At 40.1% G+C, this 15,923-nt stretch overlaps 1 protein-coding gene across 14 annotated transcripts in view; it reads left to right on the top strand.

The window, feature by feature from the left end:
• Positions 1–11,940, top strand: part of mafgb (v-maf avian musculoaponeurotic fibrosarcoma oncogene homolog Gb) — a 30,052-nt gene extending 18,112 nt beyond the window's left edge. For 6 of the 14 annotated variants that reach the window (XM_015038701.1, XM_015038692.1, XM_015038703.1 and 3 more), the window contains 2 exons: positions 5,820–5,885; positions 5,981–11,940. In XM_015038701.1, the coding sequence (XP_014894187.1) occupies positions 5,850–5,885; positions 5,981–6,463 (519 nt within the window). In that variant the 5' untranslated portion in view covers positions 5,820–5,849 and the 3' untranslated portion in view covers positions 6,464–11,940. The other 8 variants (XM_015038694.1, XM_015038695.1, XM_015038697.1 and 5 more) reach the window with 6 other exon arrangements.
• Positions 11,941–15,923: the final 3,983 nt, after the last annotated feature.

Consider the following 15,923-nt stretch of genomic DNA (forward strand, 5'->3'; position numbering starts at 1 on the left):
TCAGAACAAAGAGAGACAATGTATTATTAGTAATTATTATTATTATTATTATTATTAGTAGTAGTAGTAGTAGTAGTATTGTTCATCGTATTAGAAGTGGTATTTCTCCGAAGTCTACATACATTATGATAACTGCAACTTAGAAAAGCTCAGATGATGATGTCATTGCTTTGTGAGCTTCTGATTGGCTAATTCACAACATTTGCAGTCATTGGCTGACCTCTGGCTGATCTACAGGAAGCTGACCTGGAACAGGAAAGATTTAGTCTGATTTAATTATTTTTTAAATTTGCTGATCACTGGCTTCAACATATAAATGAAGTAATGAATTGTTGCTAAAGTAAAATCCTAATGTGTTTTTACCGATTGAAGTCAGTTCCAGTTGCTGTTTTAGCATTTGGTGAGCTTGATAATTAGGCATGCACCGATAAACCGGCCACGCTCCGATTTCCTTAATTTTGGGAGATCGGTGATCGGCCGATACTTAGATGTGAATCCTGTCATATCCACTGATCTTATCTACCTGGCCAAAGGTCTAAATATCAGCCTCTGCCCTCTTCTGCTCTGCAGTGAGAGGTTTGACTGGCAGACCGGCTCACCAGGTCATATCTGCATATTTGCTGTTAACAATAGCCACCCCACTTTTGCCAACTCAGCAACTTTCCTGCTATATTTAGCAACATTTCCGGAAAAAAAATAAATAAATAAAAATTTGGACCAAAATGGGAATCAGGAGGTCAAACCACATAATACAACTGCTGCTGTAAAATAGCCTTCTTAATATGAATAAGAACTACTGAGTGACCACAGATGGAAACACTTAAAACTGTTAAATGTTTATACGTCATTATTGCACAGTTTACAATATTTCAACCTCTACTTCTGCTGATTTTTACCATAAGGTCCAACAACCTAACATCTTACAAACACAACAGCTGTGAACGTTGCGATCAACAAATATCTGCCTGAGAGTGTTGGCCTGCAATTATTTAAAAAGCCGAGTAGATGTAAAAATATTAATTGCTACTTTTTTGTATTTAAATTTATTTCAATAATATATTTTTTTCCATTTCCAGGTGTGATTTTGGCCGACCACCCACTGCCTTTCAAACAAATTTCCTCTGTGCTCCTGAGCTGTTGGCAGGTGAAACGTTACAAACACACCTGTCTCCATTGTTCTGCATATTTAAGCTGTCTCGGTGTCTCCTCTTGTAATCGCTAACTCTATGATGTTGACACTCGGGCTCTGAGGGAACCGTGCCAGCTGCTTTTTGTTCTTCTTCCTGGCAGTGTTGTGTTAAGGCTGTGACAGCAGTATCTAGCTCCACAGTCGGCTCAGATCCGAGCAACAACACTCTGTTCTCACGTTAAAACATCCTTTTGAAAAGTAACTATAATTACTCCAGGGTGAGGCCTCGAACCTCTGACGTGTGCAGGAACTCAAAGTTTCTCCACATCTGTCGGCTTCTTCTCCAAAGAGCTAAAACGGCATGTTTGAGCGCTGCCGACCATTTTACATGTGTGTGCTTTATTAGACCCCGCTGGCATGGCGGCGGGATAATGTGCATGATCTTGGCAGCAGGCTTTTTGTTTCTGTGTCGATGGAGGGTGGGTGTTGGGTGTTCATGGGGGGAGAGTTCGACACAGGGGAAATAAACCAGCACTTGCCAGGAAATCGGCCTCCTTTTTAGCCCCCCCCCTCCCTGTCTTCTCTCACCGCCCCCACCACCGGCAGCCACCCTCAGCCTCCCTGCCTTTGATGCAGCTATTGTGCGAAGATGCACCTCCAGCTGCAGGAGCCTGCATCACAATAAAACTTCAGACTGCAGCAGCGCATGTGGAAGCCCTCCAGTTGTTGAGAACAGTCGCCACGTGCTACTTGAGTTATCCCGACTCGTTAAGAGGAAGCTTGCGTCGTTTCAAGATAAACAGAATAAAAGCGGGAGGACTGAATGAAACCTCCTACGGCGTTTGCTTTATTCCCACAACCTTAAACGTGTCAAGCAGTCGTAAACAGAATTTTTAAAATTGCTGCGCATTGACATATTTAGTGTGTGTGCGCTTAATGAGCTGCTACATTTTTTTTTCTTTGATCTGCAGCTATTTATAAATGTAGGATTTGTGGTACCCTCGCAGACAGACAGAGGTGCATTGTGGGGGAGGCGCACTGCCACACACTTGGCTCCGTGCCTTTTTGATACAAAAGAATAAAGATGTTGCAAGACATGTGGCCTCGTGTCATATAAACCCATCGCTTCCTCTGAAGGAGGAGCGTGTTTTTATTTGTTCACACTCGCAGCTTCGCTTGTTTATTTGATTGAATAATCTCTTACTTTCACTGTAAGCATGGCCCTGTGTGACATTCTCACTGTAGAGCTTTGATAAGAAACACACGAGCAAATAGTGCGGGAATAATACACAAGTACAAAGCTTTGTTTCAAAAACAAGTATTCAGAACCATCTTAAATTTTAATGAGCAGATTTTAGTTATTTACTTATTCACTTTTTCTTCTCTTATGGACTGATATGAGTTTTTAGTTGCAAGTAAAACATACCTATGTTTAATGTCCTTTACATTATGATGTTTTCTTGACTACTGATGCAAAAACAATGAACCGTTATCTATAATAATGTAATTGCTAATTTTATTTTTGATTGGTATATTTAGGAAGAAAATAAAACTCCTCTAAATTTAGTATTTTTAGTTTTCATGTAAATGTGCTGACTGCGCTGAATTTTCTACTGGTTGAATAGCTAGATATAATATAATCCTGGATATTGCAGGTATCCAACATTATATTAGCTGAGTAATTAGTCAGGCTCTCTGCTCAGGTAGCCAAGCAGCAGCCAGCTGCCTAACAGGATACTTTTTTTGTTGTTTTTTTGTGTGTGAGATTCTGTTATTATCAGTAGTGATTCCCTTTACCACATCATTTATGGAAAAGTGAATAAATCCTCAGAGCAGTTAATCAGATGGGCCTCCAGTTTTCTCTGATTTATGCCATTTAAAGTTGCTATAACCTGATTTATTGCTGCTGGAAGTGCAGTAGTTAGTGTTGTTTTCTAATTTGAACAACGTCGCTAAATTTAACGCCAACTGATCCCGATTCCAACTTCAAGACCTGAAAAAGTTTCAAGATCCTGCTGCAGAATCCCAATCTTTAACACAGATAGTTTACAAAACATCAATTTTTTATTTATTTATTTTTTGGTCAGCTTTTTTCACAATCTGTCCCAACTTGACTTTCTGGTGATAAAAACTGAGATAATAAAAAACCGTTTTGAAAAATCTGCAGATTTTTGAACAACATGACTTTGAAACCCTGTATTGACATGCCTAAACTGGAGAGCAATTTTAATGGATTGCTTCTGTCCGTTTCACGTCATTGACGCTGTTTCCACTAAGGATAGGAGCTGAACGAGTTAACGACTGGCTGGAAAGGCTAAACATCATGACACCTCTCCATTTCTGGTAAGGAAGCAGTTACTGAAAACGTCACTTAGAAAGACTTGCCACGCATAGCTGGGCAACTATAGCAATAAAACAACCTTATCGTAATAAAGGTGGCACTCCTTTGGTTTCCACAGCACTGCCGTTTTTTTTTGGTTTTTTTTTGCATGACTAAGGAAGTTTCCAAATCCATGAGCATTGTGCAGCAATAGGTGAGGGAGGGGCAGCGCTGCTTTACTTTAAACTCCAACTGCTGGAGAAAACTTGGTTCACCGCAGCACCTTCTCTGCGACTTTATTACGACAGTTTTAAACCTTTAGAGCGATATGACGTTACTTTTTTTTATCGTTCTGAAAACTTTGGTGTGCCTTGATAGCAGAGCGTCCTGCTAAAGCTTCGACAACAGGTGGCCTCCTGCGTCTGTTAAGCAGCTCATCGGATACAACTTGGCCGTCTTCCTGACTCTGCTCTCCCCCTGTAGCCTTTCCGTAGCTCGTCTGTTGGTTTGGCCCACTGGTCCGATTTAAAAAAAAAAAAAAAGGTGTTAAACAGTCATCAAAGCCGTGCAGGCGGGGGTGGACGCCACATAAAGTGTCAGAGGGGAGAGCAGAGCGTGGAGGCTGGGAGAGGGGATAAGGGGCAGGTTGGGTTGAGATCAGCAATCTGCTGAGTCATCATGACTGGTCTCATGATGATCTCGCAGCAGCAGCAACAATAGCCTCTCTTTATCTCAGGCACACACACCGAGGTCTGAGAGATGAGAGGAGGCCAGCACACACACAAAGCTCGTCATTGAGAGCCTGTGGAGACGCTCTTCGCTGGAGCACTGAGCTCCAAGGTCTGATCTCATCTGTTGCACTTCCACGCTCGCTCTTTGTTGACCTCTGATTCACACTTTGGGGACAAAAGCAAATATATTATTTCATCTGATGGGATTTTACTTCTTTTTTTTCCTTTTATAAATCCTTTTTTAAAAAGAAAATGGATGGATGGAAAATCCGCCATAGGTAGGGGAAGTGGCGTTGAGTGCCTTTCAAAAATATTCACAACCCATTGTATTTTTTTTTTCTTTCCCTCACAATTTTAGTGTACACTATTAGGGTTTTATTATGTGATGGATCAATACAAAGTGGTGTCTAATTTTGAAGTGGAAGTGGAAGGAAAACCATGCAGGATTTTCAAAAGCTTTCACAAATAAAAAAATCTGGAGAGCGTGGTATGAGTTTGTAGTTGTGATTTTATCTCGGTATTCATCCACCTGGTCCACGGAATCTGCAGGTTTCAGCAAGTCATATCTCAGACTTTATATGACCTTTTTAATGTCACCTTGAATTAAATTTAAGACCGAAAAGATTATATTTAAAAGGGAAGGTACAATGAAGCGGATCATCCAGAAAAGCTCCCTGGATGAGGATGTTTGATAACCACTAAAAGGACAATGATGAAAACCTATTTGGGCTCCAAAAGACTTCAGATTGGGATGGAAGTTCATCTTCCAGCGGAACAACAACCCGAAACACGCAGCTAGAGCTACCCTGCTATTTTCATGAGTTGGAGCGGCCCAGTCAAAGTCCAGGCCTATGTCCGATTGAGAAAATATGGGACAATTTGAAAATCTACGTTCACATATGCTCTCCGTCCAGTCTGACTGAGCTTGAGCTGTTTAACAAAGAAAAATGAGCAAACATTTCAGTTTCAAACCCTCAGGGCTCAATACAGAGCTGCAACATTTTTTTAGAGGGGCCGTCGGGTTTGTTGTTAAAGAAAAAGTTTAAAATCATGCCTCTTTAACAGCCGGTTGCTCAATTATCCACCAAGTTGTGTTACTCCACCAAATAAAGTCCCGGTTAAAAACATTACGTTTTGTTGTTAAACGCGATAAAGTTTGAGCCGTTTGAACGCTTCTCTGCGCCGCTCTCCTTATCTTTCGAGATGGTCTGTCTTTATATTTAAACAGGACTGTAACAGTTAGCTTCCCTCTGGAGTCCTTCCTACAAACTTCACCACTTCCTCTTGTTTCTTGCTCGTTTCATCGCTATTGGCCTCCAGCCAGCCAATGAGAGTTTGAGAGTACAAAGGTAGTGGGCACTGTGAGTGAAACCACAAGGAAACAGGAAGTCAGGGAAATTCTAAGAAGCGTTTGTCACTTTCACTCATGCAGTCTTATACAGATGCAAAAAGTCTGTGCCATGCTCCCACAACGGGGCCAGAATGCTCGGTTCTGCTTAATATCTCCTTTTTCTCTGGTGGGTATTAATCTGTGATAAATATTGAGTCCATCGGGGGTGGGGGATTTTTGTTTTTGGTAAAATGTGGTTTCTTTTGTTTTACGCTTCTTACGCTTTATGCTCTCCTGTGTTCTCCAAAGGTTTGCGCAGAAGAGCAAGGCTCTTGTGGCATGACGACGACTAACAAAGGAAATAAAGCCTTAAAGGTAAACGAAAGTAATGTTTTCATGTGTTTCCCACCCAATTCTCAGCGTTGCGCTAGGTTCGATCTGGTGTTTCACTCCCCTCGTGTTTCCTCCAGGTGAAGCGTGAGCCGGGCGAAAATGGCACCAGCCTCACGGACGAGGAGCTGGTGACCATGTCTGTGCGGGAGCTGAACCAGCACCTCCGGGGGCTCTCCAAGGAGGAGATCCTGCAGCTCAAACAGAGGAGACGCACCCTGAAGAACCGAGGCTACGCCGCCAGCTGCCGGGTCAAGCGGGTCACCCAGAAGGAGGAGCTGGAGAAGCAGAAGGCGCAGCTGCAGCAGGAGGTGGACAAACTGGCCAACGAGAACGCGTCCATGCGCATCGAGCTGGACGCCCTGAGGTCCAAGTACGAGGCCTTGCAGACCTTCGCCAGGACTGTGGCGCGGAGCCCCACCGTCGGGGTCGGGGTGAGGGCCGGGGGCGGCGGGGGCGGAGGGGTCCCGTCGTCGGTCATCGGCCCGCTCATACCGGGGAAGGTGGCGACGGCGACGAGCGTCATCACGATAGTCAAGTCAAAGACGGACGCGCGGTCTTGAGGGGAAGAAGGCTGAAGGGAGGGTGTGACAGGATGGAGCTCCAGCCGCATCAGAGTAAGCCTCCCTCTCTGTCGCCCCCCTCTCCTGCACCTGCACCGACTCCCAGCAGCTGGGCGGCACCACCCGGACCACCCCGACCTGTTCCCATCGTCCGTCTCAGATCAGTGCAGATGAAGGACAGGATGGAGGCAGAGGACGGTTTATTGGCTCACAAAGAAGCTTCCAGTCAGAGAACTGGATGAACACACACAGGGTCCCTTTGGCTAAAATGTGGATTACGAATGTCAGAGAATTGGAGAACTTGATCTAGAGTCACGTATTTAAATCTGAGAGTCATCATTTTGGAAAAACACTAGAATTGCGTTTGATTCATGCCAATTTTCTAGTGTTGAGTTTATATAAAAAGGTTGAAATCTGAAACAGAGATGCACCTATCAGGCTTTTCCTAGCAATATGATTTCTGCTTTTGAAAGATTGCGATTTTTTTTTTTTTTTGCTGCAGGTTCATTGATAGACTTTTTTGACCCAAATTAAAATCAAACTATTAAAAATTACCCCTATTTATGCATCACAGCATGTGTTGCTAGACTATATCTGATTATTAAAACCCCCTGAAAGACTGTCAAACTCATGCAAGTAATTGAAAATAGTTGGAGTTGATAGATTTGATGCATTTAAAAAAAATAGAGACGAAAATCTGCGTTTTCGGTATCTAACCTGCAGATTTCAAATCAGAGCCAATCAAGTGATAAATTGGCCAATTCAGATCTCTAACCATGTTGGTTTGGTGCATCTTTCATTAAAAATTAGGTACATCAATTGAAAACCCCAAGCTGTACATCAGCTATGTCTAAGAATAATGATATAAAATAAAAAAAGTGACGTGCTGATTTCAGTGACCGCACCGAAGCCCAGTCTTGTTTCACCCGAGAACTTTTGCAGAAAAGTACTAATGGAAAAACCTATAATATACGATGGTGGTAACTGTATTTCTACTGTTTTGTAGCGTGTTGTCATTCACATGAGGTCCAAGGTGTATTCTCTGTGTGTGAAATGTTATATATCAGGAATTCTGTGAAATTCTGTGGCGAGTGTTTGTTCTGGTATCGCTATGTTTAGTTAGCTGTGTTCTTTTCTATGGTCTTTCACTCTTTCTCCCTCCTGTTTTCCTTTCTCAAGAGCAAGTGGCTTCCAGTATTACATATTGTACTTCCAAGATTTGTCAGTAGGAGGAGGACGCTGCAAAGCAATTCATACTTAACAAAAAATAGGAAGAGACAAATGCACAATATCCTGTTGGGGGAAAAAATGAAAATAACTTTGGTTTGTGAGAGTTTCTAGAAAAATATGTTTAATACGGAAAAAAGATCAGAAGGGCAAGTACCTTGGTCTTATAACGATGTGCACCAAGAAGAAAGTCGAGAGGAACTGAGGGAGGATGCTGAGGATTCAATGCAGATGTAAAGCTTAATGGCATATATGCTGACCAATCAGGAATCAGACAGTATTTACAGGTCAGGACGCATCTATTGGCACTCCTGGTAAAAATGTGTAAAGAAAAAAATGTTCACATTTTTGTTGAAGTAGCATAATCTCAATCTTATAAGAATTAGTGAGAAGGGATAAAACTCAACGAGATGGTCCAGTCTTTAATTCCCCCCCACCCCCCTGGGTGTGGGGAATTTTAACTTGAAATTCAAACATTTCTGTTTTTTGGGGGGTATAAATATGATGTGACAGAGATCCATTTCTATTAGTTGCCATCACATGCAATAAATCTTTCAAGTTTAAGGTTTACTCTTAAAGAAGTGCATCAAGAGTGGCATCATTGGGTCACCAAGTAACCATGGCAACCATTGGACACTATCTACATCTACATGTGGAGTTTATTGAGCCCAACTGGGAGTTTAACTGGAACCACTTGGGAAGCTTAAAGTGACATTGATTGTAATTGTTTGAAGAGAAAACTAGGAGAAAACTTTGTTGTACAAAATATCAACAGCAGGGTTGGGTGTTCAAAACAATTATTTATTTACAGTTTGTTTTTTTGTTTGTTTTTTTCCTGAACTGGATGAATGCTCTCAAATTACAAGTAGGATTTTTTTTCCCCCAGTAAGAGATTATTCTGCTGCAACAAAAATGTAGTTTATTTGAATGCCTTTCCTCAGATTTAGATTCATTTATTTAAAATTTGCACATTAATAAATACACCCAAAAACTAATTTCCGTCGGCTCATAGTAAGTTGATGTCGACACATAATAATCTGCTGACACGTCTTTACCAGGAACACCAATAATTGTGGCTGGCACTTTGGTTTGCAATGCGCTGTTTGAGCTCTGTTGTCATCATCAGAATAAGACTCATTAATGCGACTGTCGGGGCAATTAAAAACAGGTTTACTCCTATTTAATTCTCACCAGGATGGGTCAGATCTGAGGAGGACAGCTGACTTGTTGAATGAGCTTTTTTTGTTTTGTTTTGTTTTGTTTTCTTCCAGTCAGTCAAGCAGGTTGATATTTGTTGTTTTTTTTCTCCCAGGCTTTTACCACAAACGTAGTCCTCCGTGGTGTTCTGTACTCAAAGAGTCTATGTATAGTGGAGTCTGTAATTTTATAAAGACAATTATCTTTGCATTGTTTGTAACGACTTGTAAAAAAAAAAAAAAAGAAGGAAAAACAAACAAAAAAAAAGGTATCACAAAATCCGTTTGATATACAGTAATCTCTCTATTTTGCAATTGTACCAAAAGTGGCTTAACTACTGAATAGCTTTGTTTATTTTTCCTCTAGTGATTAGGCACGTGTGTGTAACGGTGGACTAGCGTGTGGCGTGCTGTGTAGGTATGTAACGAGGTGACTACTAGCTACTTCCTTGGTTATGATTTTTAAGATTTCAGCCCAAACGTGGACGATGACGTCGTGTGTACCTGCACTCTTTCTCTCTGATCGTGTACTCTTGGCCCCGCCGCCGTTCGGCTCCCACGCCACAGAACCTGCGAGGTCGTTTGTTGAACTGCACTTACAAACAGTGAATTTGAACAAGTTCGCTTGTTTGACAGATTTCCAAGCAAGGCAGCTGTGGCTGTTTTTGTTTTTGGGCCAGTTGCTATGTTGAGGTCCTGTTGCTTCTGGGATGAAAATACAGAAGCTAGCAAAGTTAAGCTAGCAGAAAAGTGAAACTTGGTGATAGGGTCTCTCGTCAAACTCACTCCTTCAGTAAGTTATTTTTGTACTGTGTGAATAAGGCACTCTGTTTTTCTCTGTATATTTTATGTATATTTAATGTTGTTCTTGTCTTAGCTTTTGAAGATCTTCTGGAAGTGTCAGGGAAGTTAAATGATATTTGTAAGTGTGTATGGTGTTTTTTAAAGTAAAAAAAAAAAACTATATACTGCTATTTAATAGTTTGTCTGTCAGGGTGAGGTTGACCTTTTTAACCTGGTTTTAAAGATTTCTTTCAATGTTATGCAAACTACTTACTGAGTTTTAAACCATCAGGCTTCAATGGCCAAATCCAATTTCCAATATTTTTGTGTTCCTACTGGCTAATTGTAAGCTGTTGTTTTGCTTTGATTTGTTTTGTCAGGACTGCCAAGTATAAAGACTCAAATGGGTTTATAGAGAAAAAAGGAAAATTTAAGGGATTTATAGATTATTCTCATTTATTATTCATACAATTTGTCCCTAACCTTTCTCTGATGATTGCTAAACCCAAAAAGTGCATCAAGTGTCTCAAGCAATTCCACTCTGATATTATAATGAAATGAAAACAACTTGAAGATTATAACCGGTTCTAAATATTAGACATGCACCCATCAGGCTTTAGTTTCACATTTTTGTTGAAAAATTTGAGGAGATTTTGTCTCTCTGTGTGTGTGTTTTTTGTTTGTTTGTTTGTTTTTGTTGATTTGGAGGGATTTTTTTGAACTGCAGCATTGAGTTCACAGAAAACAAAAGGGTTAGTCATTCACCAAAGCATATGTCCCCAACTCTTATCAAAAAAGGAATCAGAAAACCTCCGAAAAGGTGGGGATTTCTAAGTGTTGATGCATTCAACAAAACAGGAAAAACTATTTTCTCCCATTTTTTTAACAACCAAACAACAGAGTGAAGGAGAAACCGACTGACTGATTGGTGCGTCTTTAACAATGATGCGTCCTTTTGCCTGAACTGCTACGACTCCCTCCAGAAAGGTTAGCGAGCATGCCACCACCTTTAAGAATATATTATAAATTTCATTTAAACGGTGAGCAAAAACGAAACAGTTTCTACAGGGTTTTAACAGTTTTTAACAATTTACTCTGTGCCAAAACGGCTCCAGATTTTGTTGAATTTAAACTCTAACCTATCCAGAGGAATAGCGCTACATCCAGATTTCAACATCACGCTTGAATTTTCATTGAAAAAAAAAAATCACTTTAATGTATCAGCTAAATCAGTGAGAACCTATTTTCTGTCTGATCTATTCTGTTGTTTTTCTGTTAAACTTAGAGATTTCTGTTTTCCACTGGAGAGTTTACTGCTGTTTGTGCCTCTGTCAACCTGCGTTTCATCGTCGGCTTGTGAAGGATCCGGTCTGTACAAGCATGAATGTGTTAAACCGAAACTTATTATGCAAATGGCGTAGGGTAAAATTAAAACTCCTGCCTCAGAGGAGGAGTGATGCTATCATGCCTGTGTTTTTTTTTTTTTTTTTTGTTTTGGGTTTTTTTTTTTTTTTTTTGTCTCATTGTTTGTTTTATAATTGCAGGTGCAATGTGATGTGACGAGGTTAAAAAGCATTTTGTAAGTGATAATGAAAACCGATGTGGGTTTGTCTTTGTTTAATTGCGCCTCAGAGTGTTCTGGCGTCTTCTCAGTTTTTCCTCAAAGTTAACTGTGACATTTGCGACGATAAAATCTCTTTTAATTTCTTTCCAAATGAGAGGATGACATATAAAATAAGCTTTGACACGTGGCTCCCTTCACATCTATTGGCACCACTGGTAAGAAATATGTGAAAGGAAAAACAACAATGATCTAATCTCATTTTTAAAAATCCAATCCGATCTGACTACCTTAATTAAAGGAATCACTGACTTCCTGTTACCTTGGGTCATAAACATGAGATGATTTTTCTTATCCATGCTTCAAAACGGGAAAGACAAGAAAACATGCCATTTAAAAAGGGAAGACACGTCTATAAGTCAGAAAATGGTTAATAGAAAAGGGCTATCCATTCAAGTCTACAGTCAGAGAATACATTTTCAGGGCTGTGAAAAAGTATTTGCACCCAATTGAACTAGCCACATACATGGCCGATTACTGCCGGACTTGTAAAAGCAGAAAAACGCTTAACTAAACTGATCTCAAGATCTCAAAAAGAAGCATATCATACCCCGAAATAAAACAGAAAACTTAAAGACCAGATTTGAAACAAAGTCTTTGACGTCTCTCTGTCTGGAAAGCTTCATAAAACCCGAAAACAACAACAACAACAAAAAAAACACAGCAGCAAGTCCACCTCTGATCAGTTCAAAAACAAACCAAGTCAATGTTTTGAAGTGGCCTAGTCAAAGTCCAGTCTTAAGTCATTGAGATGCTGTTGGTCAACCGAGACCGTTCATGCTTACATCGAGCACGACACAACCTCTTGTCAGCTTGAGAGTGTAATTTTTTTTTTTTTTTGCAAACTTGCTTACGTAGCCCAGGTTGTTTTGTTTGATTACATTTATTTTATGATCTGAAACATTTGATCCAAACCCAAATAAATCAATCAGGGAGTCACTGAAACATAAATGGTCCCCAGAAATCACTAACATTACATCGTATAATACGGCTTTTTACACACATTTACCAAGGGTGCCAATAATTGCACTGGAGCTTCTCTTGGGGAAGATGAAACTCATCATCTTCCAGATGTGGATTTCTTGTGAATCAGTTGTGTGGGCCTCTTTGGCCAATGTTGTCAAACATTACAGAGGTTTAATCCTGATTCCCCCTCCAACGGACTCGGTCAGCTGACCGCGCCGACCTTCAGCCGTACGAGCAGAGCAGGCGGCGCGGTTTCTTTCCGTGACGCCGTTTACGAGCCGAGAGACACGGCAGGCTTGTTTTCCGCTGCATGTACAGAGGTCACAACCTCCTTACGATAAGGCATTTCATCACTAACCAGAGAAACCGCTCATACTTGAACCCATAAATAATTTACAGAGGCTGAAAAGAGGCGGTGGAGACACATCTGATAACGCTCCTAACCGCCTCGCTCGCTCTGTCCTCCTTTCACAGAAGGCAGCGCGAGTCAAACCGGTGGCCCACCGAGCCCTTCCTCAAAACATCCATTTCTTCTGGAATCATTAACTCCTTATCTCGCTGCTCGGCCAATCGGCGAGCACTCGTTCAGATGTTTTTTCCTGCCTACTGAATCACGCCACTGGACTCTAAAAGCCCTTTCACCCACCGCAAAATCCAGATCGATAAAAGTAAATGAGCCGAGGATTCCTTTGATCGTTTGTTTGGCTTTCTCATCAATAGCCATGTTTGTTTAGCCTCCTGACTTACCTCATCTGCTGCTGTCTTCCTCCCCGCAGCCCCACATCACCACTTGTACAATGTACAACCAAAACTACTTCTTCTTCTTTTCTTTTTTTTTTTTTTAGCACATTCACTTATTTTAGCCTTGATGTCAGCTTCTTTTCCTATTAATCACCCATCTATGGTTAAGCGAGGTTGCTCATTGGAGCCGGGATGTTTCAATGTCTCCAAAAGTATACGGTGGTTTGTTTAAAGCTATACAGAAGTAGTGAGTTTGTGTGAATATGGCGTAATGTATTCAGAAAAGCCCTTGTGATGAGAAGCTCTGTGTTTTGTAATATTTCTGTATGGGGTGTAATAAATTATTCTGCGGTACAAACGGTACTTTCTATGGGAAAAAAAAAACCTTCAAATGTGACGGTCTTTGTAAGTATTTATCTCCAACTAAATTATTGTACTTTTTTTTTTCTCTTTGCAATTTGTAGATAGATATGATGACAAGGTATTGGTAATAATGAAAGTGAACTGTTTCATCATCAGTCCGACGCATCTTATTGATGTATATACTGTACGTTTGTTGATAAACAGCTTACTTTATTTTGTATATGACCAATAAACATGTTTTAAAATGCATTAAGGTGTTTGTGTCCTGCAGATATCCACAACATGGAGTCCGTTGTGGAAGTAGTGCATAACGAGGGGGGAAATGGAAAACAAATCCGGTATGATTTTCACAATCTTTCTAAAAATGCAAACCTGAAAAATGAATCAATGCTTTTGTAGAACGAAATTTTTTTGCGGTATTTACAGCTGCAAGGCTTTGGACCTCGCAGCTGCAAGGTCCAAAGCCTGCTTTAGAAACTAGATCAAGTTCAGTCAGATTATAAAGGAAGCATCTGTGAACAACTCAAATCTCAATCAGGTTTAGTTCTGGTCTTTGATTAGGTCATTGTAGCATATCTATATGTTTTAATCTGAATTGTTCTATTATAGCTGTCGCCGCCTTTTTAGGACCATTGTTCTGGCACCATGTCAAGTGTTGTGTTGCTCCTAAATAATGCTGTCGGAGGAAAGGGGGCTGAATTCTGAATTCGTCACAGTTTTATTTGTAAATAAATATGAAACTCATACATGCAGCTGCATGGTGACAGCTGGTAGATCTGTTTCCTTTATAGGGGCAGGATTGTGTATTTTTTTTTTTTTTTTTTTTGATATTTCACTTTGTAGTTAAATGCCTTGAAATTTCTCTGGGTTCTCCCTCAGTCCAAAAACATGACTGTTGGCCAAACTGCTCACTGTAAGGATCTGTAAACGTCTCACTTTATTATGAGACATAAGTTATGGAAATCTTTCTTGCAGCAGGGTGGATAAAAACTTAAAATAATGCACAAAACACAGACACTATCAGACAACACCACATTCACAAAACAGTCAAAAAAAATGTTTGTGAAATATCAGTATAAATAAAAACAACAGACTAAATATCAAATATCACCCCCAATAACATTTAAAATGTATCTTGTCTTTGTGCAGTAGTGGTCTGACTAATACTACTTAGTACTTAGCACTAAGTTGCTACTATTACCTATGTTGGAGTGGCGACCCAATGGCTGCTGATGATAGGGATCAGCCTTCTGTTGACGCTACATGGATGGGTGGAAACAGATGATGAAAGGATGCATCCTTTCTAGTTTACTTCATAATTAAGCACTACTTTATGTTGGGATTTTTCACATTAGATCCAGACAAAATTCATTGAAGTGTTTAACAAAATGTTTAAAAAGTCCAACAGTATACCTGCTTTTGCAAACAAATTACAATATCGGTAAATTACTAATTTTGTAAGCAGTTGGTGTGTCTCAAATCAGTGATGTTACGAGGAGAGCAACAATTGCAGGCAGTTGCAGGACAAGTGGATAACACCCGACCAGATTCACTGTTGGGGTTTTCACAAGGATAGGTGCAATTACTCAAAGTAACCCTTCAGCCCAATGCGTGCCTACAATGTGGCTCCTATCAAACTCTGTCAGGTGCTCATAGTGCGGTGCAATGCATCTACAAGGCATCTGTTTTTGTCCAGTGACCTTCACTCACTGTCTTGGCTGAGCCTCTGACACCAGCAACTATCTGTTACACCAGTGATCCACTCATGTTGCCAGCACTTATGCCCCCTGGTGACCAATCCAGACATGCCAGCTTCTTGAAATTGATGGCACCTATTACGGGTCTGCACATGTACAAGGTTATATCCCAGAAAGACTTGATAAGTATAACTAGATATTTTTTGTTCCTTGCTTTATTTTTTCCCCCAGCCATCTTGTTTTTAACTAACATTTAAAAGCAAATATTCTCCAAACATTTGATTTTTCTGCTGATTAGACAAACTAGAACATTAAAACGACCATGGCAGTCATTTTGACCGCTATGCTATGCTAGTCCATGATTTTCCTAAAACTGTGTAAATTCTAATAAAAAATCCTATTTAGTGTGTAAAAAAATAAATTAAATACAATATTTTCTACCCATGTAGGACACAGGGAATTTTGCTAGTCTATTTCAATTTTCAGTAGATGAAAACAGAAGGACTACAAGCGGGAAAGTTGACAGCTGTCTGTCAAAGGTTATCTCTACTCTCCCTTGTCGTTTAAAAACACATATTTCAACTTAAGAATATAGAAATGAAGACAGAAACTGAGATATTAAAGTATTTTTGTTAGATTTCTTATAATTGGCAAAAAAAAAGGTAAATTACAAGTCGCTTGTCATTTAATACAAGCAGCTTTTGTGTATATGCTACAACACCATTTGATGATGTTGTTTGATGAAATCTTAATGAATAATTAAACTTTGCTTATTAAACTAAAACAGTCTATATTGCTGTCATTTTCTTTGGAAAAACATTGGTTAGTTATAGCTAAATTAAGCATCATTATACACTTACAAGATT

Source organism: Poecilia latipinna, unplaced genomic scaffold (assembly GCF_001443285.1).
Source record: "Poecilia latipinna isolate Pla-1442-1.1 unplaced genomic scaffold, P_latipinna-1.0 Scaffold449, whole genome shotgun sequence".
In the NCBI taxonomy this organism is placed as follows: Eukaryota; Metazoa; Chordata; class Actinopteri; order Cyprinodontiformes; family Poeciliidae; genus Poecilia; species Poecilia latipinna.